The sequence below is a fragment of the Polypterus senegalus genome, chromosome 1, assembly GCF_016835505.1.
Source record: "Polypterus senegalus isolate Bchr_013 chromosome 1, ASM1683550v1, whole genome shotgun sequence".
NCBI classification, from domain to species: domain Eukaryota; kingdom Metazoa; phylum Chordata; class Cladistia; order Polypteriformes; family Polypteridae; genus Polypterus; species Polypterus senegalus.
Genome location: NC_053154.1, coordinates 189,117,549 through 189,144,638, shown reverse-complemented (window position 1 = coordinate 189,144,638; position 27,090 = coordinate 189,117,549). Strand labels below are relative to the sequence as shown.

The following is a 27,090-nucleotide window of genomic DNA, read 5'->3' as shown; positions in this document are numbered from 1 at the left end:
CCATTTCTGGAGGACCATAGTGGCTACAGTCTTCATTTCAGCCACTCCTTTAATTAGTAGCCAATCACTACTGGTAATGAAACATACTTTGTTGCCGTCATTTGAATTGACTCTATTGTTCAGATTCCAATGTCTAAATTGGTTGTTTTTTCCTCAACCAATTGCTGTATAATATTAAATAGTGAGTTGCTTGAACTTCCTCCCTCCACTCAATGGCAATTGCAATGGATTCTGGTTTTTTTTTTTGTTGCAACCAATTTTATAATTAGAAGCCAGTTCTTAAAGTTAATAATACATATTACTTTATTTAATTTCATGGCTTGGCAGAGTAAAGTGTGTTCCATTAGTGGTGGCTACTAATTAAGAAAGTATCTTGAATGAAAGTCATCAGCAACTGTGGCCCTTCAAGGTCTGGGTTTGAGACCCCTGCTATAGAGTTTATATGCACCGTTGTGTTAAATAAGAAAATAATATCTGTTAGCAAAAACAACTTGTTAATGAGAAAGGTCAGTGGAGAATGGCCACAGACTTGTTCAAGATGCCAAAAAAGCCAATACTCAGATAACGCCTCTTTACATCAGTGATTTGCAGAAGAAGACATGTCAACACAACACATCAGACCTTGAAGCATCTGACTTAAAACAGAACACTGGCTTCTACTCCTGGCAGCTAAAAACAACAATATGAGGATACAATGGACACCAAAGCTGGGTGATTGAAGGTTGGAAAGATGTCACCTGGTCTGATACAGTTTAGCTTATGCTGCCACATACAAATAATGGAATGAAAATTTGGCAAAACAGCCTAAATCCATGGATCAACCCTGTGTTGTGACAAAGGTACAGAATGATGGTTGTTTTGTATTGGTGTGGGTAATTTTTTTCTTGGTGTAAATTAGGCCTACACATTGAGTGTCATTTGACTGTTCAGTATACATACACTATGCTGCTGACTATTTTCATCCTGTTATGACCACTATCTTGACTTTTACAAAGGGAAGCTTCCAGTGGGATAATGTGCCATGTTACAAACCACACATTATGTCAAGATGGTTCCATGAACATGACTATGATTTTAGTTTACCCATTTACACAATCCCCAGATCTCGGGTCATCCGATCACCATTGAGATAAGGTAGAGCAGCACATTTCACAGCATGAATGTGTGCACACACACTCTGTATAGACCAAACTCCATAAGGAACATTTCCAACACCTTGTGGAATATGTTCTTTGACCAGTCCAGGCAGTTATGGAATCAAACAGAGGTCCTATCAAGTGCTAGATAGATGTGCTTAATAAAGTGGACACTGTTATGATCTGTCTAGCCTCAAGGCTTTCTCTCCAGGAATAGGCCTCAATGGCTTTACCGAGGCCTACTATCCAAAATCACCATTAGCTCAAAAAATAGAAGCAGGATTTCAAACAGTATGGGTGCAACAAAAAGGATTTAAAAGGCTTCAACTTTAAAACTTCATATTGGGACAAAGGGGCTATGGAAACCTTTGGCCCACAATGACTAAAACAAATTTCATTAGCATAATATTTATTAAACAAATTTTTTGAAGACAAGAAAGGACAAATCTAATATCCAATCTAGTAATCAAAACCAAAGAATAATCACAGAAAGTGCTTACAATAAGACAATAAAAATCTAAAACCAAAATCCTAAAGGGAAGCTGAATGAACATAAATCTCAATCTACAAGTGTAGCTCCAAAAATCTTTCCAGGAGGGAAAAAAGTTTCAGGTTCTGGAATAACCTCATCAGGTTTGAAATGTCTTGACAAAGCATCTGTTTTGCCAATATTTTTCACCCATTTGATAGGTAGTTACAAAATTAAAATGATCTAATTCCAGACACTCTAGATGAGGTTTATTTTTTAAGGAATTTAATTGTCTTTGTATACATAAGATTTTTATGATCTATATTAAGAAGTGGAAAGCACCTGTGTTCTTGTTAGTAATTTTTTAAAAATCACATTTATGTTCTTTTCATGGGATTGTGATATTTCAAAAGCTAAATTTACAAACTTAATTTTAATATGTGTGTTTTTGTTTAACATCTTTGCTTAACAAATATTATTGTTTTAGTGTTTCACACTGCTGTTTTAAAATGTTAGTTGGTAGTTAAAGGGTTGCTGGGAAGCATTGCAGGTTTGCTGAAGTTCTCCCTGGAGGTACTATAATTCATGTTATGAGAACTTGTTTATAAATTCCAGTGCAGCACCATTACTCCTTAGTCTGAGACTACAGATTTTAGCTGTGAACAACTGTTGAATTAGAGCTTTGGGATTGATTATCTGGTAAAACCCCAAAGCTATACAAGTCTTGATTTAATTCTCAGTCTTATTATTCTGGCTCCAGTTTACTTACTTGTTTATTTTTGTGCTATTGCTAACAACTCCTGGAAATTCTTAGAACTTCTGGAAATGTTGACCTGTCATTCTAAGGAAGTATCGAGCTGTCATAAAATTGGAGTACTAGTAAGCAGTTCTTTTAGAAGTTTTAATGTCTACTGTCCCTGAAGTGTTTATTTGAATTTTTTGATGATTCTTTTTTGGTAAGGTAAATAATTTAATTAAAAATGCAAAGCCTGTAACATTATCAGTTATACTTTATGTATTCTTAAAATCTATTTAATTAATCTTTTAATTATTAGATTTGCTTTTCTAAGTACTTATTATTGTTACTGTTATTCTGACATTTTGTTTTTTGCTTTGCTGTGGTTGCCACAATTTTATATCGATTGCTACATGGCAGTGGCCAGATTATTTATTATTGCTATCTCTGTGGAACATATAGGCAACACAGAATCCACATAACACATTATGTCATTAAGTTCATCCTTTTAAAGAGAAATGCACACTGCTTCTGCCGTCCATACTGTCAGATCTGCCACAGTACAAATGCAACTGATTAATCTAGTTGAAGGCAATTGAAACAAGTGAGTGTTAGTTGCTTGCAGCATTATTTTGACTATGATTTTTGGTTTTATTACTCTGGCTTTGAAGACCTAGTCTGCTTTTTCTCTTTCTTTATACTGACCCTGGTCTGCCACAAGACTAAATTTCTATTTGTTTTTTATTTCTGGTCATTTTCCTCTTTCATTTTTCCTCCCTAAGTGTCCATTTATAAGGTTATATGAAGGTTATTTGAAAAATAATGAGCATATTGAAAATACCAAGAAATGACGGAGAAAATTCAAACTCTGAATTTTCTAGACTCCAACACATTAACAGACTAGCTTCAAACACTTCTAACATGTAGGAGACATGTGAAAAACACTAAGCATACTGCATACTGTGCTGCATATACATAAATAAGCAGTTGGTCAACATTGTTAATGGGTCAATCGTGCATGTAGAGTGCAAAATATAGTTACCATGTATTAGCCTAATGAAAAACTAAGCACACAATGTGGATGATATATTTCAGGTGGATTAAAAGATTATGTGTAAGAAAAAAATTGACAAGCACGCACTGCCCACATAGCATGCATGAATCATTTTATGAGCACATCCGTAATCAAGTATGATATATTTTCAGACATGTTCATATCAGCTTTTATCACTTTTGCACAAAGTATACAGGTATAGTTCATTCTATATAGATTGCCAGCCATTCATTTTTGGACCAAGTTAACCCAATTCAGGAACTCTTCCACAAACAACACTTGATCATACTGTAAGTGAAACCTTCATATTGTTGCATGACAATGAAATTAGGCTGCTTGCATACCTCATATAAGACTTATGACTCAGTGCTGGTCTTGGCCTGATCATGTGGGTTATCTGTCCCCTGCACCATTTTTCCAGATGTGCCAGGAGTGTTTGAATTTTTCAGGGTGTAAGAGAACCTTTCCTTTCTTTTTTTGTTATTGTTATTAATCCAGAGAGTGGTCATTTTCAGGCAGGATAAACTGGAGATATTGGTGACAACTTGGTATGTTATATGCCTTATGAGCAAGCCTCCCAGCGAGGTCTTTACTCCTCCCTGCCTTATCTTCAAGGTTGCCCTCATCCCAATCTGGAAGGAATTTTCACAGATTCCAGGCATAGCTATGGTGTCATGGAGGTGGGCAGCTGCCAAAAACACAGAGCTTAGCATATGAGCTTGTGGGACTTGGGAGGTGGGGGGAAATTGTTTTGTAGCTTCATATCTATGCAGGTAAGGTACCCCAGAGAAGAAAGAAAACCTGAAATCCAACCATTTTACCTTTTAGAATGAGTTTCTGGCACATTCATCTTCTCTGCCCCCAGCCTTTCAAGAATAATAAGATGCAAAAGCAAGTAGTTTTTAAAGCTTTTGAAAGAGCTTTTGTTTCTGCCTTGCACCCAATAGGCAGATTTGAAGCTGAATGGATAATAAAGTCAGTGCAACAAATAACTGAAATGCCACAAGTCAGACACATTGCTGCTTCTCTCCATCATATGATACCCTAGGTTTTACAGTAGCTAGACAAACATCAATGATGCTGTTGATGAGTGCAACATATATGTATCCCTCAGGGGTGCCAGTCAAAGACACTCTTCCTGACTGCTCTTCCGTCTTGATTGTTCCCAGGATGAAATGGTGCTATTCCTCCAAGTTGTTCATAAGCCTGTGTAGACCCAGGTGAACAATCATATTTATTTGTTAACTGTCCACAGCATCCAGGGTCTGTTAGCTAGTTTGAGTTTGAGTTTGAGTGCAACACTAGTACTTTATGTCACTTAGGCCAAGATAATCCTCGCTCTATACAACAGTTCAAAGTAGAAAAAAATAAGACACGGAGGCAGCCTTTTCACAAAACATTTTCATTATTCTTTCTTTACATTTGCACTCTTTTGCTTTTTCAATAAATACAAAACTTCTAAAAGAACATAAGAACATCTGAATGACATGACTGTGCAGGGCAGGGGAAGGCATGCCCACCTCCTCTCATCCATATAGAAAGCTGGGAAACTATACCTGAAGAGAAGAAAGGAATAATAGGAAATAGGTGGAGCAGCCAGTAAGTGCTCCACCTTAAGCCCCTCCCCGCTATGCTGCAGGTGGTCTTGTGGTCCCCATGACAACATCAGCCTTGCTATATAATGCTCAGCATGGGTATGTTGTAATGCAACACAAAGACCACCAGTGAGCTTTTGGGCTCCAGCGTCATAAGAACTTCCCCACCACTACCACTCTGCTTCTCCTTGCATATGAAAGGCCAATTACACAAGTGTGCAGAGTTGTTCACCAGACAGTTTTCTTGCAAGGTCAGGACCCCAACACACATTGTCCTTGTGCCTTTTCTTTCTCCCTTTCTCTTTTTCTTGGTGATATACAGTATAACAAAATGTATATTTTTAATTCTCTTGAAACATTGTCAGAGACCTACACTGCTGCCCTCTTCTTTTATAAACCCACTTGTCTCTTTCAAATCTTGCCCCTGTTGGGTCCATGAGCACTTTATTAAGTCCAGTGACCATCAAAGTCCTCACTCTTTTATGATATCTTACAGCAGCCACTTTCTTCCTACATTTCCTTTGGACCCACTCTCATCTATCTGCCTCTGTCTTCCTCTGTATTTCTTATGGAGACACTCCCCCAACTCCTTTGTTTTCTACAGATCCTTTCTCAAGCATGCCCTCCTGCCTGCCTTATGCATCCCAGATTGCTTTATTCCTACCGTTAGGTCCCCCGGCCCCCTGTGATCAGCTGTGTCCACAAGTAACTCCCCTGCCCCCATTCACACTACAATGACAGCACAAGGGCTTTCAGGTTCATTTGCACATCAAAAACGTCCATTTTTTTTCCTACAAACGAGGCAACGTTAAAAATGCAGTGAGTGCAGTGGAAACGGTGAGAATCCAAGTAGAGAAGTGAATGCATCTTTTAGTTGGGTGTGCTTTCCCGGTATCCACACTACAACTTGGAGGTTCTTGTCCAGCGTTCATTTCCTGTTGGTTCAACCTGCCATTCCATCCATGTTCCAAACTTTTATTCCAAATAAATAAATAAATAACATTTCTTCCAAAGATGAGAGTAGTCATCCTGGTCTGCTCTGAAGTCTGTGTTGTAATGCCTGCCAAGCTTGGACAGCAGATGGAGTGGGTGGATTGGATAGGTACATGCAGTCACATGCTTGCAGAAATACTAAAAGCCAAATTAAAGTGTCCTTAAGGTCAACTCTTGTCCAGCAAGTTTCTGCAGCTTTAGGTACCACTCCAGCACCTTTAATTTTTATGCATTTTTTAACATCCATTCAGGTGTCTTAAAATCCAGGAGTATACTTTTTTTCTTCTTCGTCCTCTTCATCATCCTGAGAGCCTGTGGACAGAGAGCAGAGCATTGACCTGTCTGGTCGTAGTATGTTTGCATTGATTCACACTTAATTTTCCTGTTTGCATAATACCTTACCATGGCACTCGGCGCAACACTTGTCCTCCTTTCTTATGGTTTTGCTGCATGTCAGTGATGGGCACTGTTCTTTCTGGCACTTGGTCACACCATCCTGTGAAAGACAAAAAAAAGAAACTCAATCTGGGATGGCATTAAAAATTATGAACACAATATTGAATTGAGTGTGATTAGTTTCTTAGACAATCTTAATTTTCTTTCTCCTCCCAGCTCCAGGCTGACCAAATCTCCACAATTTACCAGTGAGTTGTTTTGGTTAAGGTTACACACTAATTCCAGAACATTCTAGCCTACGTATGGCCTTGTTAGACCAGCTCTGACAGCCTATGCTGAATTAGTGTCCACTCTTAGCACTGATGTTTCACCTTAATCCTTCTTGATACTCACATCACACCAGCAAGTGACACACTTCATCTCTCCAAAAGGTGGAACCTGAGGATGCCAGCTCTCGTTGTTAAGATACCAGTTTTTGCCAAATTTGCATGCTCGTGGCCCATCAGCTTGCATCATCTCAGAGAGGTCAAAGGGCATCTTCTCTTCAGCTGGAATGTAGAACAGGTTATTATGAAACATACAATCTCTAAGCCCCCAGAACTACCATCAACCGTTAAGCACTAAAAGATCCCTGGGGCTGCCGTTTTGTCAAGATGACTTGAACAACATAAGCAGGCCAGCTCATTTTAGCTGTAAATGGAACTGGAAGAAAAGTGTGGTGCCAGCTGGCTCAAGTATGCTGGAACATAGCAATGAAATTAAGGGAAGATGCTTTTCCTAGTTACACCTCAAGTTAAACGTGATTAGATCAATATTACAGGAAATCATGAGAGCCACTTCCCATTTTTATTTTGGCCAGCCCTGTCAGGAGAAGGGAACATCAGTGACATTTCTTACCAGGACACTCTTTGCAGCAATCAGATGGGCTGCGTCTCACAGGATTACTGCAGGTCAGTCTGGGACAATTCACTTTCTCACAGTGGACTTCTCCGGTGGACCCCTGATGGGACAGGAATGATACACAGTGAGGAGTCGGACTCATCATTTAGTTGCCAATGTCAGTACTCCCTCCTCACAACACAGCATTTTCCATGGAAGCATTTCCAGTTAACTATTCAGCTGCTGGAACAATTCTAATGGAACATGGCCAGGGCCAGAAAATTAAACTTACCTTACAGGTACAGACAGCACACTTGATGTAGCCAAATGGTGGGACGAATGGGTGCCAGGTAGTGCCTGGTGCGTGGATCTTTCTGTCACCTTCAAAATAGCAGCCTGAGATTAAGAAGAAGAAAAGAAGAGAATGGTACAGGGAAAAAGCAATGAATAAGACAATTGTCAATGTATAATTTTCAGTTTATAAATATAGATATACCCAGTACAGCAAGTCACATCATCCTTCTGCTTTTTATATGTGTGTCCCTGATTTTTTTAGAGCTCCGGCAACTGCGCTTAATAAATACATCAGAACTGAAGTAACCAGAGTGTCAGCAGTGGGAAAGAAAATAATGTGTGAGTGGAGCAAGAGATGAGAGACAGAAGCAGAAAAGGGGGATGTGGTTCGGTTCGGCTGTCCATGCTATGCTCGGAACTGCAGCCAAGGGCTCAATGGGGGATTAAAACAATAAATAAAGTTGATTACTTCACTGTAGTTCTTGTTATTATTTCCTTTATCTGTTTATTATTAATTCCAGTGCTGTTTATTTAAATTGCTTATTTATCTTATTCAATTTCATAAATATTTAGCTTCACTTAATGTTTGTCACCTGTTATTTCTGGCACTTTGGCAGCCCTGTCTGTGTGTCATGCCAATAAAGCACTTTGATGATCAAAACTTAGAGAAGTCTGAGAGCATAGAGACAGGGAAGGAAATCATCTCTCTGGATTCATTTTCAAGATACAGAAGAATTAAGTTAAACAGCAACCACATGAATTGCACACACAAAAACACACACAATAGACAGCAGGCATTCTTCATTTTAATATTAGTTCAGAGTAACAATATTTTTTATAAACTGCTGTGACAGTCTGACCGGTTATCCTGTAGTGCTTTGTTTTATGTTATTTCATGTAAAGTGTTTGCAGTGTACGACTTCAGAGAAGAATATTACATGTATTTCTATTTTGAAATTTCATGCTCAGTCACTGCCTGTGCGGAGTTTTCACAGTCTCCATATTTCTATATGATTTTATTCCCCTGTCTGTCTTCCTATATACCAAATACATGTACAATAAGATTATTGGTGAATGTGAAATGACCCACCATGTGAGTATGCATTTGTGTGTTTGACCAGCAATAAGCTGTATTGGTTCAGGTCATTGCAAAATGAACAGATAAGAGCTCACTACCCACAGAGGTAGAACATATGGAAAAGAAGGATCTGCTGGGAACCTCCCAAAAACTGCCCATCTGGCAGTATGAAAAAAGGACCCAACAAAGCACTGCTTCATTTAATAATTCTAAGCACATCCCACTATAGAGAGATGGATAGAAATATAAGAAGTGGTTTACAGAACAGCAGGGAAGCAGTTATGATTGCTATTAAATGCATACAAATCCAAAGAACCTAACACAGAAATGCATCATTTCCAACTGTAAAAGAAATGTAAGAAAATTCAAACATCTGCTTTCACAAAAGTAGGCTGGCACTGTGAAATATTTAACAAACCTTGAAATGAGCACCAAGAATGAAAGATCCAGTTTTTAAACCAATATTGTAAGTGGTTTGTATCTAGTTCAGTCATTGAATATTTATTTCATATAATACCTTCATGGTGAGCATCACTGAAAAGTGGATAAGAAAGCTATATAAATGTATTAGGCAAATGAGATGATTACTTAAACACAAGGAAAACTCTATTAGAGTGTCACACTTGTTAAGTTCGCACTACAGGCCCTGGCAAGCAACAAACAGGCTGCTCTTGCATTCCTCAACTAATTACAAAATTTGAAAACAGTGCCTCAGCAAGATGTTTCCATAAAAAATTAGTAACATACTTTCTCTTAGCAATGTGAAAGCTCTTTAGGGAAGCTGGCCAATTCTCCAAGAAAAATATCACCATCAATAAATTTGAACTTGAACTACATATTATCAGAGCTGCAAACATTTTTCAAATCTTTGTTATTCACATTTATTCATGCTGGCAACTGTGTCCGACATGTTATATGATATGTGATAAGTTAAACCCAGGCTTAAACTTTGTTGTTTTTATCTGCCTAATTCAATTACAGAGCATATGTAGTAGCAGAGTATATGATTGCAATGATGGAGTCATGAAATGTGGAAAAAGAGTCTAACCCTTGATGCTGGAGGACAAAAAAATCAACTTGTACATTTGAACACTCTAGACGAGAACAGGCCATTCAGCCCAACAAAGCTCGCCAGTCCTATCCACTTGTTTCCTTCAAGAAAACATCAAATTGAGTTTTGAAAGTCCCTAACATCTTACTGTCTATCACACTACTTGGTAGCTTATTCCAAGTGTCTATCGTTCTTTGTGTAAAGAAAAACTTCCTAATGTTTGTGCGAAATTTACCCTTAACAAGTTTCCAACTGTGTCCCTGTGTTCTTGATGAACTCATTTTAAAATACAAGTCTCGATCCACTGTACTAATTCCCTTCATAATTTTAAACACTTCAATCATGTCACCTCTTAATCTTCTTTTGCTTAAACTGTAAAGGCTCAGCTCTTTTAATCTTTCCTCATAATTCAACCCCTGTAGACCTGGAATCAGCCTAGTTGCTCTTCTCTGGACCTTTTCTAGTGCTGCTATGTCCTTTTTGTAGCCTGGAGACCAAAACTGCACACAGTACTCAAGATGAGGCCTCACCAGTGCATTATAAAGGTTGAGCATAACCTCCTTGGACTTGTACTCCACAGATCGTGCTATATAACCTAACATTCTGTTAGCCTTCTTAATGGCTTCTGAACACTGTTGGGAAGTTGATAGCTTGAGTCCACTATGACTCCTAAATCCTTCTCATAAGGTGTACTCTCGATTTTCCGACCGCCCATTGTGTATTCAAACCTAATATTTTTACTTCCTATGTGTAATACTTTACATTTACTGACATTAAATTTCATCTGCCACAAATCTGCCCAAGCCTGTATGCTATCCAAGTCCTTCTGTAATGATATAACGGATTCCAAATTATCTGCTAATCCACCTATCTTGGTATCATCTGCAAACTTAACCAGCTTGTTACTTATATTCCTATCTAAATCATTTATATATATTAAAAATAGCAGCGGCCCTAGCACTGACCCCTGTGGAACACCACTCTTAACATCGGCCAGTTCTGATGAGGTTCCTCGCACCATCACCCTCTGCTTCCTGTGTCTCAGCCAATTCTGCACCCATCTAAAAACATCACCCTGAACTCCCACTTCTTTTAACTTGATGCCCAACCTCTCATGTGGCACCTTATCAAATGCTTTCTGAAAGTCCAGATAAATAATATCATAAGCTCCACTTTGATCGTATGCTTTTGTTGCAACCTCATAGAATTCCAACATGTTAGTAAAACACGACCTCCCTCTTCTGAACCCATGCTGACTGTTCAGAATAACTCCTGTCCTTGCCATGTGTTGCTCAATCTTATCCTTAATAATTCCTTCCATTAATTTTCCTGTGATGCATGTTAAGCTTACTGGCCTATAGTTGCTTGGATCTGCCCTATCACCTTTTTTATATAATGGGATGATATTTGCCATTTTCCAGTCCTTTGGAATCTCTCCAGTGCACAGTGACTTCCTAAAAATACGTGTCAAGGGTTTATATATGTACTCACTAGCCTCCTTAAGAACACGAGGATAAATATTATTTGGGCCTGGTGATTTGTTTGATATTCCTTGGGTTGTCATATCTCAATTACTAAACACTAACACAAGGATAATATTAATAATTTCTCAAACTATGTGTTGCTTATAGAAATTTCCTACATATGCATTCAGTAGTTCATTAGGCTAATTCATTGCTCTGTCTGCTTGACCTAGTGAGTTAGCAGCCTGAGCAGGCCTCCATATCTCTCTCTAGTGTGCCCTCCACAGTTAGGAGGCAACTGGAGGACATCCTCTACATATGAACAAGTCATGTCAGCAGGCTCCTCTGTCTAGAACAGTTTAGATATGTGGTTTGGACAACAGGTTACATGGCTCTGCTTTGTCTTGAAAGTAAATGCTTCTGTTAATACCAGTATGGCAGACAATATAATAAAAAGACAAAGCAAGGAGATGATTAAAGTAATGAGTAAATAAGTAAAATAAAAGTGACACTTTGATATGGCTAAAGACTTAATTCGTAGTGAATTATATGCTTCATAATACAAGAACTTAACCAAAGCCCATTAGAAAAATTAACTTTTGAATTCTGTAAAATCCAGCCTGATGCTAGTGCAACTTGGTCCTCAGCCCCAACTAGCTAACTTACATTAAGGTAGGATAGACCACTGATAGTTCAAAAGAAAAACTAAAGAAATTAAATTAATTTTAATTTGTAATAAACATGCAAAATGCATTGGATAACTTTCCTATAACTGCATATAGATTTTCTGATTGACTTAAATAAAAACACAACACCAGCAATGACAAAATCCACAGAAAATGGTCATCAAAACCATTAGCCACAGAAACACCTTGGTAGCCAAAGAGCAATTGCCGTATAGTCACTGTGAATAAGGAGAGGTCAACAATGACCCTTATTAGAAAGAAATTTTTGAATTGTATTCCTGATATTTAAAATTGATAAACTAAACAATACAGAATTTCAGGAAGAAATAGGTATTGATGCAGCATTTCAGTATGAATGTACATTGTGCAGCTTGATGAACAGCAGTTAGGGGCTTTGTCAGCCATGACTACAAAGAAGCTAGTTACAGGGAGGTGTCATATTAGTTTGCTTGGTTACTCTAAGATGGCAGGGTGTGAGTGGTGTGCCCTGTGATAGACTTGCACCCTGACCAAGGTTCACCTTGTGCCCAGTGGTGTCAGAAGAGACTGCAACTCACTGTGACTCTATACTGGATGAGTAGGTTCAAAAATGGATAAATGGATGGATTGACAGAGGTGAGAGTGATCATCCAAGTGTTTTTCTATACCTTATAATTTACCATATTCTGATTAAGGAAAATTTGTACTATACACATATTTCTTAGTCTATTCTTTACTTTTGAAAATGTATTCAACTTCATTTTCATTTTAGTTTTACAGTACATTCATGATAGTATCAGTTTTTGTTATAATTATATACCATATGATATAATTTATTTATAATGGCTTGTTGCACACTTCAAACCAAGTCATGTTTATCATCATGTGTACATAATACAATGACATGCAGTTGACAATTTGTTCTATTAAATATATATCCACATTGTTAAAAACGTTAGTTTGGGAAGACTATTAAAAATAATCTTTTGATTTATAATTAATCCTTAAATCTATATTAATAAAATTTAATCTTTATTAATTACTGCATTTTTTTATTCATATAACATATTAGTTATTGGATGGTGATCACCTTTAATAGGTCGTGGAACTTCTATACATAAATAAATACATTCTCAACCCATTTAATTCAATTCAGGGTCATGGTGGGTTCAAGAGCGTATTATTTCACCACTATGCACAAGGTAGGAAAACAGTTCTGAACAGGGCACCAATACATCACAGGGCATACCAACATACACACCCAAACTGACAATCACACAGAGGCCAATTTGGAATCACATATCAACCTAACATGCAGTCATGGAAAAAAAACATGAAACTCCATCTGAACCATGTATGGGCAAAAGATTCAAACACAGGTTCCTAGACCTATAAGCTGGTAGGAGTGCTAACTGTACCACTAAACCTCACTAAATAGCACTGATTCAGAGCACCCAAGCCCAGATGGAACAACAGTCCAGAGTCGTCAATCAATATCCTCAGGATGTGAATGGAAACCAGACTACACACAACAAACACACACTCAGATACTAGAAGAACAAGCAACCTTCATCCAGACCGTGAACAGCTAAAGAGCAGTGAGACAGCATTGCTAAGACATGGGCCCAGTGCAACATATACTGTATGTTACATTGATTTTCAATTACATTTGCCTTTTAGATGACTCCATACAGCATTCCAAGATCAGGCATGCTCTTGTCACCCAGATCTCACACTTGCTCACTGTGTATTAAGATACAGTAAAATGACAGAGGGTTATTGAGTTGGTTAAATGTTATGTAAAATTTGTAATGGTCATAATGAGCTAAAAGACTGGACATTGTAACTAGGTGACTTATAAAAGCTTATTGTTTTCAAGCAGTATCAAAATGGCCACAGAGTCAAAAACTCCATGTGACATAAAAACATTCTCAAACTATATAGATTTACTGATGATTAAATGTTATTATCATTACTAAAAGTTTTGTCATTTGTCTTCAACTGTATCTGCATGGTTTTATTTCATTGCTTAATTAAGACTGCATTGGATAGGTCTGCTTATTCTATGGATCTCTTCCTTGTAAGGCACCTTCAGTCAGATTTCTCTTGTCATGGCTGAAAACCCATCTTCAACTCCTGAAGTGTTTCCTGCCTTGTGCCCAGTTCTACTGGGATCGGCTCCAACCCTGAGTTTGGATTGAGCAAGTTGGAGAATTTTACAGATTCTCACTTTGTTTCATGTTTTCATATCACTGGTTCTCCAGGATTGTAAACTGTATAAGCAGAATGGAAAATGGATCCTGCTAGTGAAGCTTGTGTCCGCTTTACTTTTGAAGAGTTAATATAAAAGTGCAGGGTGGCCAGAGGGGAATTGTGGAGTCAGTGATAAGAGAGACAGAGATGAAGATGAGGCTCACCTGCCAGGTGCTCTTCGGACTTCTCAATTTGTTTTGTCTCCTTCTTTTCTGTAACAGAGTAGGACAGAAAGAGAAAGAAGGTGAATTGAAAGAAGAATAGAACTCTTTCAGTGTGAGATGAGTTTATCCAGCATAGCTTGTTATCTACTGAAAGTGTTTTTGCAATCTTACCTGCACAGACTGGGCAGCACTTGTCCTCAGGGTGGACCACCTGAGTGCAGTTCAATGGGGTGCAGATCACAGGGTCACAGATCACTGTCCTCTTCTGCAACACAAGGGTGATTTTTTAAAATGTATTATGTTATTTGATTGCTTATTCACAATTTACTATTGCTTATAGCCAAACCAATAAGGAACCCTCAAATTACACTGCAAGACATGTAAAGAGGAGGCACAAGTCTAGCAGCCCAAGTAGTCTGCTGTACCTGGCAGATGCAAATGGAGCACTTCCTGTCATACTGTGGAGCCCATCGGGCACCATGCCCATGATACTGGCCCTCAAAGAAACAGGAATTGGGGTCTTTCTTGATTTCCTCAGGGTCCTGATTCACTTCTTCAAATGGGCTGAAGCGAAAGTCGCTGCCTTCAGCTGGCGCCAGGGATCCAGATTCACATGGATTGGGCACGTGTATCTGCAGGTAAAGAAAGAAGTAAGCAATAGGGAACAGCAAATATGAGGAGCATCTCCTCCCACTGTATGAGAAGTTTCTTCTTAGTCTGCTGACCAAAATGATGAGAACCTTTCACCAAACCCACAACCCTTCCTCTCCCTCTGCCCCACCTCCTTAAACTTTCCACATTTCTGCTGCTTGCCAGCTGTGACACTTGGAAAAACAATTCTGGGATGTGTTTTCAAAACACAGACAACCTAGCTGCCCCAGTGAAATGCCAAGATGCCAGCTATAAGCAGAGAGAGGCCAGTTAAACCAATAGTCACAGCAGCAACAAAATATGCTATACTAAGCGTTATTAGTAGAAACTGCATCCTGAGTGGCATGAGTACCAATGCAGGACAACTTACCCTTCCCCGGATCTCCCCCCGTGGGTTCAGCTTGGTGCTAACTTGGATGAAGGCGGTGCCCCTGTCTATATGCCGGAGCAGCTCTTTGCTGAGGTCCTTCAGGATGCCCTGTGCCTGATGATGAAAAGAGAACACAAGACACACTGTCAGGACCAGGAGGGCTGTGTATGTAAAACATTCTCTTTCCTCAGGTCTGTACCAGGCCATTACCTCTGACCCATAGAAGCCCTTGAGAAGCCGCTTGTGCTCACTGCTCTCGTCCAGCTCTCCAATCTCAGCAAAGCCATGCAGGTGAGCGTTGATGGTGGAATCTTCAGATTTACTGAGGCCAGCCATCACTATATGATAGTGAAGGTGGCAGTAATCATCCACAGAGATCCAAACATGTCCTGCTGTGCTTGTCCGGACAGGAGGTGACACAAACTGACCAGCTAGAGGAACAGGCAGCTCTGTGCAGAAAAGCAAGTCAAGTATTATTATTAGATGTCAGTCATTTCCATGTATTCTCAACTAACACAAATTTCTCTCCCCATTGTCCATCTACTCACCTTCCAGTCTTGCTGGCAAGCCACTGTACAGCAGGGACACAATCTGACCCCTTAGTTCCCCCTCTTCATAATCTGCGGTAGCCACATTGAGAAACAGTTCATTCTGCAGCAGCATATGAATGTCACGGGCATTCAGATGGTCCCATGTGCCCTCCACACGTCCATCCCTGTAGTCCTCAGTCATGTCATACAAAACATTGCGCCTGTTCCTACGCCGAGGCTTTGTCTCAATAGTTACTCCAGTCACTTTGCTGGTCAGTCCAGCCACTTGAACCTGGGCACAGAAATAAACATGAGCATATTTGTGTCTTGATGCTGTCACTTTAAACATGGGGGTACTCACATTCCCACACATTTGGCCTTTGGTCATCCTTCCCTCATACCTGATATCCCAGGGTTCCGTTCTCATGCAGTGTAAGCACAGCAGATCCCACAGCTCCATTTTTGCTTGGCGTGAGGGCATCACCACTAGACAGCACACTCTGGATGGCTAAGAAAAAAAACACAACTTTCTTTCAGCAAAAACATTGTGGCCCACATCACCCTAACAGAAACAACATTAACATTGGACACTTACTGTCACATGACTTCTTCCCAGTAATGTACCCAGAAATGCGCCTTGGTGCTGTGCCTTCTGCTTGCACCGCTATTTCCAGCTGGCCACGAGAAAGCCAGAACATCTCACGGCTGTTGAGGTTAGTCAACACTTCAGCAAAATCTGGATCCTGTTTGACAACACATTTAGTGAGTTACAGTTGATTCTAGTCTCAGGTTCCAGGAATATGCCAAGAATAAAGTTCCTTTTACACATACAGTGGACCCGAACCCTTTGAGAGTGGAGAGCAGTGCCCTTCTCTGGGTGGTCAATTCTAAGCATCATAGAAATCAGAGCCCATGTGGCTATCATATCAGCCAACATTAAGTCAAATGCATAATTTAAACTGAAGTAGTGGGATTGAGTATGTAGTGAAAAGAGGCTGGCGGTTATGCACCTAATACCTTTTCTTTTTACTTACATGGGCTGTGACATTGGCCCGCACCTCTCTTAAGATGTGGTGATGGTAGAGCAGCTGGACACGGATGGGCACTAAGGGCTGACCTACCATTATATAAAACGGAGAAAGATTAGCAAAGGGCATAAAGAGACACTTATAAATGTGGAGAACCCCCATGAACATGCTGCTTACCTTTGTCTCTTTTCTCTAGAAGGCCTTCAAAGATAAGGATGAAGTGCAGGTTGTTTTCTACATCACTCAAAGTTAGCAGGGCAATGCCTCCCATTCCAGCATGCATCGATTCAGGAGTCAATATGGAGCTGAAGGTTTCTGTAAATAAATTGTCTCAATGAGATCCTTGCTACCTCTGAACAAAGCCACGCAGAAGGAAAAGATTTTCACAGACAATCCTACAATCTACCTAAATTCTGTCACTGTGAGTTGAGGTGAAGTCTGCCTTATCTAGTCAGTGAATATGGAAGGTGTTTCCCCCTCATTGCCTTATGTTTCAGACAGATGCCTCTGTCTCTGCTATCCCGTCTCCAAATAATGACAATAACCATCAATTTCTGAGGAGTCAGATGAAGCTAGATGGAATAAGTCTCCACTGCCTCATGTTCATTTCTATGCTTTACTTATTTTAAGCAGCACAACAGTAGTTAACTAGATCTTATTTTTTTGGTGAGTCTGTTTGGTGTTTTAGTACTGATACTAGCCCAACTGACAGACGGGGCACTTTTCTGAGTTTTTTTTTAATACCCTTTGTAAATTTGCAATGCACAATGCCTTTACCTTTCTAGTCAAGTAGATCGCACACCTTGCTTTCAAATGGCTGACTGACACTGCTAGGGTACAACTTCTACTGACATCTTTCACCTGATGGTATACATATTATAGTTATTTGTAGTAAAGTGAAAACGTAGACCGATACTCTCAACGACACTTCACTTGCATTGGAGACTAAGTTATTAAGTGGTGAAGGCCACTCTCAGTAGGCTGACATCAGCTTTCTTTACACTTGCTACTGGTGTCCCTGTGCCAGTCCAGCTCCACAAATATGACTATCTCTAATCAATAACAGGTCGTTATTGTGAGTAAAAAAGAAATTTGTATTAAGTAAGGTGTGGTGGGATGACTGCTCCAGGACCATGGTCAGCACTGTGCAGGATACAGAAAGAAGCACATCATCCAGTTAACTTATGGCCCACCCTTCTGTTTTTTGAACTCATCAGTATGTGGTGAGTCCGTAGGCTCGCCCAAGTCTCTCACTCTGTTGTTTTAAGGCACTGCCTCACCCACCTATGCCAAATAGAAAACTAACTTATTCTCAAATTTATTGCATGTTAAATGCTTCAAATTTTCAAATCTCACCTGCAAACAATGCCCTGTGCTTGATGACTTTCCCCCGAATCTCCTCTTCCTGCCCTGTGGAAGACACAAGGGCAATGTGGATCTGTTCTGATTTCAAAAGCCGCAAGTGAGACTTCTGAAGGTTGGCCCAGATGCCACAGATCTGAAGAGACAAAAACCGCATACTCTAGATATCTTGGTGGAGTAAATTATGAGAATATAAGAGTTGTGGATTTTAAATCAAAAACACTTACTGTGTTTGGCTGCAGAGAAGCGGTATTTTTGATTACTGGATACTGGAAGGCCAAGGTTCCATCTTTGTCCAAAAAGAGCACCTTTCCAGGGCGTGACATCCTGCACAGATAAAATAGCAGCAAACTGTGATAGAGGTACGCTGTATTGAGACATCACAAGAACATTTTACCAATCGTGGGTACTACTAAATGAGTTAGTTAACAAAAAAACAACTAGCAACAACAAGAAATGGAGGTGATTTTATATTTCATTACCTTATTCATGGTTAATTACTGAGAGGTAGTCTGAACTAATAGGTAAAGCACTGAACGTAAACCATAAAACTGCTGGTTAAACTCTAAAGTTATTTTATGGCCCTGAATGAGGTGCATAAAGTGACTGTGCATTAGTTGTATTAAGAATATATGAAGTAAGCAACTGTATTATAACTATGTGATAGTAATGAATTTTGAGATGGTGTTCGCTGTAAAATATGATGTGTGAATTGATCAGTGTGCATCCTTATGTTTAGGGGAACATTCATTAAGGAGCTGGTGTTAGTATCTTCTATTGCTATAGTGTTCATTCTATTTGTTATTTTTCTCCCTTCTTCAGATCATATCTTCCTAAGAACAGAAAAACCATTTGGCAGAAAAATAAGACACTCATTAGATTGTCAGTTGTATTACCAATATTTTGATATCTTCCACCATTAGCCTATTTTTATTCCAGGAGGCTCTATATAATTCTGCAATAGATAACTTATATTTTCCAATAAGCAGGTGACATGCTGGTTCAGTGATCTGCATTTGTTGCCTCACGACCCTAACAGGCTGTGTTTAAATTCTGGCAGATTCACTGTCTGCATGGAGTCTGCACATTCCCTCAATATCTTTGTGGATCTATATGCAAGTGTGGGTTGTCTTAATTTTTGAATCCAAATAGGCCAATGTGTGCTAGTGTGCCCTGTGATGAATTGGTGTCCCATCCAGGGCTTGTTCTGACTTTGTTGTTAATATAAGCTGTAGTCCTGATGACCTTAAATTTAGATTAAGCACATTTAGAAAATGAATGGATTAACTTTATAAATAAATTGTACTACCTCAGGATTGAAGCTAAAATGCAGAAGTGAGCAAAAAGAACCAGTAGATGAATTATAAATCAGCAAAAAACAAAGTGAGGTGGTCAATACCAGACAGACAAAATGATTGCATGTCAAAGCCTTAACAAAATATGAAAATCAAAGTCAAAATCGAATATCCAAAAAGTCCATGTGAGTTCAAAATGGAGCACTAGGTAAAGTTTTACACAGAATATCCACAGGTTTGAACAATAAAATGCCTGTGATGCTGGTTTAAACACTGGCATGCCAATGATGACACATGGCATGAGGGAACAGGTTGCCAGATAAGAACAAATGACCTTCTCAATGGCAATGCACCATTTCAAAAACATGTCAGAAAATATAAAAGCAAAACGTTAATCAACATCAATGTGAAAATGAAAAAAAAAACAAATTCCCTTTAATTCACAATAAAAAGTAAACTGCTTTCTGAGAAACATTTCTGAAACCCCGTAATGAGTTAATAAACAGACCAGTAAATCATAAGACAAGTGACACGTTTCTTTGTTTTTTTGCTGATGCCTGTTTCTAACTAAATATGTAAAGTCGGTGTTGTGTGTAGACTAAAGCAGATATCACTTGAAAGACTAAAAACACACAAAATTTTAAAAAAAGTTGGGATCTTTTGTTTTCTACTAGTTAGAATTCAAAGATGACTTTTGCTAGTGGTCTAAATTTAAACACTAATTCATTCACCTCATAACAGACAAGAGTCTTTATGTAATTACATCTCAGATATAAATGCATTCTTTTGGAAATACAATTTTCATTGGCATGTTTAATAAAAAAGTAATATTTTTTTTTATTTTAACATGTTACAGGTTTTCATATTTTATTTTTATATGGTACACTTACTGAAAAGGGTTATTAACACAGTCTAATGCTTTGTCATATTATAACTTATTTGGCTCCAGCTTTTAATTACTTTATCATTTTTTCATAACAGATCTACATCCAGAGTAGGTCAAATGATTAGGTGATATAGGCGTCCGCTTGTCGCGGCATCATCCTAGGGGCACAGTTTATGAAAGCTAAGGAGTGCACAGTCCGGACACTGCGGGCGCAATTTATGTACCTTATGAAGTGCATGCTCTGGAATCCAATCCCCCCTCCACAATCCTGTGGACATCAAGGGGGCACCATTTTGGTATCTCAAGGGGTCCACATGCTAACACTGAGGGGGATCCCACCCCAGGCTTCATATGGGCTTCACTGCCTACATCTACCAAAGCCACATCTCATTTGAATTGCCAATATACACTCATAAATTCCTCTATTAGGAGTCACTATACCTTTCAAAGGAAATGGAGAAAACAAGATTTGATCGGGAGAGTGTGAGCCGGGCACGTGCCACTCCACTTGAGCCTGGCATCCAGGAGGTAGTTACAGCTCCCATCAGGAGAGAAACAAAATCTGCAATAGAAAAACAAGATGTTCATTAACATTACAGACCACTTTGGGAAGCTAAAGCCCACTTATTCTTTAACTCTTTCTACTGTTTTCCCCCATGTTTATTTCATTGTGTTCAGTGAAATTGTCAATAAAGTGCTTTGTAAATCTTGCCACTAATGGATTAAGATTGATTGATTGGTTCGAACCACACTAGAATGATTATGCTTTGCTCAAGACCCTTACTAAAGCTACACTTATTCATTCTTAAAATCAACTTAGGGAGTAGAAGGCTGAAGTAGTAGTTGAAAGCAAGCACAACAGGATGTGGAAAATCATTTTAAGATCAGAAAATAAGAGGAACTCTGATGTTTTGAGGAACATAGCAGTCAAGTAACTGGGTTACAATTGGAAGTCGCACAATCAAAGTCAAGTGTCACCCCAAAATGCTCATTCCTGCCATGTGCCATTCCTTCTTGTCAGCTCAAACAAATAATTTATGTTATTTAAAAGGTCAAAACTTAATGCACTTCCCAAAACAAAAAGGCAAGAGTCCAATGATTCCAATCAGAACATTCCTGTTCTTTCTAGTGTGAATTAAAGACAACTGGGACTGGTTTCAAGAAAATGTTCATACTTCCTGATTCACAAAACCCAGACACACCAGCCTATAACCCGGGCCCTGTTACACAATATAGGATCACTTCCTCCTGTCGACTCTTTAATGTTCAAAACTAACAAAAAGGACCTCTTCTTCACCGTATGTGATGACTTTGTTTTGTTTGAACCTTCATACTCCCTTTCCTCCACTGGGTTTCTCAGATAGCACTCTGCAGATGCATTACACAGCCAGTCCAAGTGGTGCCCCTGACCTCTTTAGCCTGGCCCCACTGTCACACATGCTCTTCTAATTTGTCACTTTATTAAGACCACAGAATGCAGGGCTACAAATAGACATTCTACCCTACTTACTGGTCTTGCTAATGGCCTTTCTGTCAATTCAGAACTGTTACAGAAAAATCTGGCAAGTGGAATAGCATAGCCTGATACAAGGCATTGCATGATATTTACATTCCTGACATGACAAACTTACCGAGTCTCCTGTCCTCCTGGGACATGTCCTCTGAGCTGAGGTAAGAGCGGTCATTATAGGTTTTGTGAAGATCACTCTCCTTTTCTTGGAAATACTCAAAGCCATCAAAAAGAGGTTCTGTTTTTTTTTCTGAGGCCATGGAGTGAGCTGTCAGTCAAGAGACAGGAGTTAACTGATATACATTTTTTTCAACAATCAAGTTTATTTCCTTCCCCAATAAGAAATAGAACAACAAATCCATTGTCAGATTTCCAAGGATTCAAAGTAATTAAATTTGGGTGAGGCACTCAGTGGTTCAAACCACTTGTGTGTGAGCTCATGGTCATCCTTTAATTATCACATGGCTAATCAACATCTTATTGAACTTGAAGAGTAACAAACATGACCATCAAAAAGGCACAGTATTGAGATGGTCTCTGGAGGTAGACCCCCGAACCCCCGAAAAGATTTTCAGGATGACGCATAGCTTTATTTTAGCACCAGTCCACCACTTTGTATTCATAACTGACCTTTAGGACAAGATCTACAGCACTGTCCTGGCTGAAGGACTGGGTCAGCACAGCTTGGCTCAGGGCAGTCTTGTTTAATGTTCTTGCAGGTAACTATCCCAGACACCTTCCCCCTGCGATTTTTTTGCTGCAGAATAAAATAGATTATGAGTTACAGCAGGTATAAGACACATGACCAGTTAAATCATATTCTATCTTTCAACTACCTCCCAATTCCACCCCTAATGCCAAGAAAATACTGTAGTTATTGAAACTTTATTGACATTTAATTCCCTTCTGCTAGTACAGCACATGGCAGTATGACCACATATCACTTGTTATGTTATGAGCTCAACATAAAAGTAATTTATGGTATATACATACTGTATCTCTCTCTCTCTCTCTCTCTCTCTCTCTCTATATATATATATATATATATATATATATATATATATATATACAGTCAGACATGGGCACCTGAGGAGTGTCCGACTAGCACTAAAAGAAGAGAATGGTAAGGATACTGGAACTAACAGCTTCTCCTTTTCTGCTCATACAACAGAGGATGAGAATTGCAAGGAGCCATGGCGTAATTTCCCCACAGTGTTCACTGTCATGCTCCTTCTGCTCAAACTGCTATTTAAACCCAAAAGAAGCCAGATATCAGCATTCATTTGTGACCCAAGATCCAAGTGTGTCACTTTAGAGCCTTTGGTAGCATTTTCTCCTGGGCTGAGGAAGTCAGTGCCATCACCTGAGGGTCTTATTTTTTAGTTGTACTTTGCTCTACTTAATTTCTTCTGTTGATATTAAATTTGGATTCCATCATGGTGTGTGTGCATGTGTGTGTGTATCTGGATAGTGTTTTTACATCACAAACATTTGCAGCTTAATAAATTGATGATGCAGAATTGCACTTATTGGCCTGATTGTGTCTTGTGACACCCTGGTATCTTATACAAGGCATTTTCTACCAATATAGACTTCATTCCTACATAGGCCTACATTATACTACAATATGCAGGTTTAGAATGGTTCATAAATTTTTAAATTGGGATATTACATAATTTGAATGAATGAATGGAAATAGTTCCCAGCCTATAAACATGCTGACATTTCCCGCCTGTGATAAATGCAACCTGCTAACCATCCTAATTAGAGTCACAATCCCACACTTCCTCCAGCATCTATTGTTCTCTCTGTGCCTATAATATGTAGTTAAGTGCTGGACAATGCAACCCATCCAATGATCAACATGACAAATCACCTCTTAGCTGTAAGGGGCCACTAATGTGACATGACTTGTACTGAGCTAAGTACATCATATCCTGATGGTGAAGAATACACTATCAGACCACAGTATAACTCCACAAGGGTGCTCCTCCAAAACACTAATGTGAAAGGAACAGCTGTTCTGTAAGTTCGAAAGGTGGAAACAACATTAGTGCAATTTAACAATAAATAAATAAAATAATAAAGGTTTCTTACATACCGAGTTACAGTGACAGATGACACAATGCATCACTCCAAATGGCTCACCAAGGTCTGGGTGCCAGGTATCCTCAAGAGAGTAGAACTTTCCTCCGAAGGAGCAACCTACATACAAACACAGCAAGGCAGTTGTTAGATGCCCATGTGAAGAACAAACCGACGTGGATTTCTAACAGAGTACATACATAACTTTATTCATACATTTTAGGGATTTCAGATGGGCTCCTTATTTATAGTCACTAAAATCATTAATCAATAACAGAGTAAATGCCAGATTTTGTGTATGTTTTCCTACAATTGTATTAGCATTTTTAAAGTGAACATGTCCTCCAAGCATGTCTCCGAGAGTTAATATCTTTGTGGGAACATTCAATCTAATTTGGTCACCATAGTAATGTATGTGTACACACACACACACACACAACACAAACAGAGCAGGCTAAGGACTGTAAGAGTTTTAAAGGCAGACTTGCCCTCTTCTCAATCTGTTCAACTTCACCTGGTTTGACAAGGGAGCCCCTGGCCTGCACTATGAACTTAGATCATAACTATGCTGGCTTCGTTGACAAGTCCTTGTGGGACAGACGTACTGAGCTATTTTCTATTATCCTTTTCTTGATAAAGTACTTAAGACTATAATCTTCAATGTGGATAGTGTTCTAACACAACACTTATGTTTCCAGGGTATTTCAGCAAGACAGTGATTTATCAAAGAAAATAGCATTCATGTTAAAAGAAAAAATCTATAAATGATGATTTTAACACGAAATACAAGCATTGAATAATGCATTGAGAGGATTTCATTTTTTACAGATGAGTAATCTGTGAACATGTGTGCAAAAGCAAAACTGTAATGTGGAATTAATATATTTATATTCAGACATTTGCACACACACACACACACACATACTGTACGAGAAATACATGTTTAAGTCATTTTAGCAAATAACAACTATAAATTATGCCTGCCTAATAAAAATCTAGGGTGCTCTAAATATAAGAACCTTTTCTCAGCGAAAGTACTCAAAAACTTTCACATTTCCGACCTGGACATTTCCGAAAGGAACACGCACGATAAAGTAACCTTGATAAATATATCAAGGTTGTATATATGTATATATATATGTGTGTGTGTTTTCAAGAAGCCAGTTCCCCCATAACGGGATGGTCCTATTTCATCTCGGCTCGTGGTTCAAAACATGATCGTACACCAAGCTGACGCAGGCTCGCATCGAACTGAATGTGTTGAAAGCCATAGGATTACCTGACACGCCTTTGGACGGAATCGGTTCTGTCTCCGGCTGGATAGGCAACGAAGCAGTTTTGAGTCGAGAAGCGGCAGCCCAAGTTAACCACCCCAGCTTCCAGAACAAGACGGCGGTCAGGCTGAATATCTTCATGGTCGTGTCAGTAGCACATCCACTGGCAAATGTAGGAAGAAAAACAACCAACGAGAAAGAAAAAAGAAAGACGAGATAAATACACGAGAGTGCGTCCGCGAGAGGGAGGTCCCGTCCTGTCATAAATTCTGTGCTACTGGGGGTACCCGCGCATTTTATACGCTCTTGACCCAGAGGAGCTCAGTCATCAGTCAACAAATCCCAGAGCCAAACCCCTATCCCGAAGGGAGGTGCGCAGGAGTTGCCATTCAAATCAGTGCAGCGCTCCAGATTAGCAAACACAGCGTGAGTTCCGAGCCCCATCCCAGGGGGTGGTGGGGTGTTAAAAAGTAGACAGAAATTGTCCTAATTTCGTCAGATTAAAGCCATATTTTATCGCCCAGCGAACGTGTACAAATGCAAAATTGAGTTTATGTAAGTGTAAAAGTCCGATATTTGAACTATTCCCTCTAAGGACCACGGCCCGCCAGCTCCCGCCCCTCCTGTGTGTACTCGGCTGTTTATGAAGGATTTTTTTTATTATTATTCATCTTGCGCCTTCTTTCTCTATTCCATTAGAACGTCCAGGAGTTGTCGTTTCCGAACCTGTGGTTGGAGACAAAAAAGAAAAAAGTTGTGATGACGTTTAATAACCCTAGACTTTTTATATTGATCTTGCCTGCAGCCACGGCACACATTAAGTGTTTCCCTTTACTGTTGGCTCCAGACGCTGTTATTCTGTCCCAGAAACTGAGCCAAGTTGAAAGGAAGTGCACGAGGCACTCGTATTGCGGCAGACTTTCCCTTAAAGTGTCAAAATACGAGCCCACTCCTCTCAGACGTGTTCGTGCTAAATTATAGTGTACAACAGAAATTACCTAGTGGGGGCTTGGGTTTAATGTGCTTTAGATACCGTGGAAGAAAAAAACCCGACAGAAATAAATGCTCCAGGGGATCCTCATATGGCCTCGATACCACGTGTGAGCGAATATTTTGTTATTATTATTATTTCAAGCAGCTCTGTGGATAATTGGAAAATAATGTATAGCTAGTCATTTTAAACTCTTCCATCTGAGAGTAAGGACATCATCAGCGAACATCAAATACTGAAACTAAAAAAGATAATTATCTGCAACTTGAGAGCGAGTTGAAACATACCAGGCGAAAAAACAGGCATAGTGTGTGTGTGTGTGAGTGTGTGTGTTAACCATCTAAGTCATTTAAAAGGCATGAAAAAGGAGGATAATGCAGAGGTATCAGCGCCTTAAAAAAGAAAAAAATGAGGGGATTAACACAAATTACGATCTATCCCGATGCCAGACATGCAGCAGTCTCCTTAACGGAGAAACTCTTCATGTTTACTAAAATAAGTGAAGCTAGTAATGAGTTGAAAAATATTGAAGTGAAAGAAAACTATATTGTCAAACATCATGCAAAAGCCACTGATACTTTGACTTGGTTATTCGAACTCATGGCTCTGATGATGTGTGGCACTGACGTTAACAGGTGCTTCCATAGATAGATAGATAGATAGATAGATAGATAGATAGATAGATAGATAGATAGATTACTCCCTTATTAGCACTTTACTAGGATGTGCGGGACACAGAACCATTTAATCCCGAGATGGGTTCTTTGCTTATAAAATTAGTTCATTGAGCTTTGAAAAGACCTCGAATATGTGAACTAAACAGACATTTTTAATATATAGCAGGCTACTGACTGAGCAAGAAAACCTGAACTTAGCCTGTGT

At 39.2% G+C, this 27,090-nt stretch overlaps 1 protein-coding gene across 1 annotated transcript; it reads right to left on the bottom strand.

Annotated features, from left to right (window-relative positions):
• Positions 1 to 4,801: 4,801 nt before the first annotated feature.
• chrd (chordin) lies at positions 4,802 to 26,146 on the bottom strand. Its single transcript, XM_039765151.1, has 22 exons — positions 25,223 to 26,146; positions 23,960 to 24,063; positions 22,489 to 22,615; positions 21,980 to 22,126; positions 20,790 to 20,910; positions 18,395 to 18,494; positions 18,162 to 18,303; positions 16,983 to 17,120; positions 16,812 to 16,894; positions 16,373 to 16,520; positions 16,179 to 16,285; positions 15,796 to 16,069; positions 15,458 to 15,696; positions 15,248 to 15,361; positions 14,652 to 14,858; positions 14,398 to 14,491; positions 14,227 to 14,274; positions 7,551 to 7,654; positions 7,277 to 7,379; positions 6,773 to 6,927; positions 6,386 to 6,479; positions 4,802 to 6,295 (listed from the first exon to the last, which is right to left on the bottom strand). Exons 1-22 carry the CDS (start codon positions 25,479 to 25,481, stop codon positions 6,240 to 6,242), a joined length of 2,964 nt encoding a protein of 987 aa, XP_039621085.1. The 5' UTR covers positions 25,482 to 26,146; the 3' UTR covers positions 4,802 to 6,239.
• Between the last annotated feature and the right edge of the window lie 944 nt (positions 26,147 to 27,090).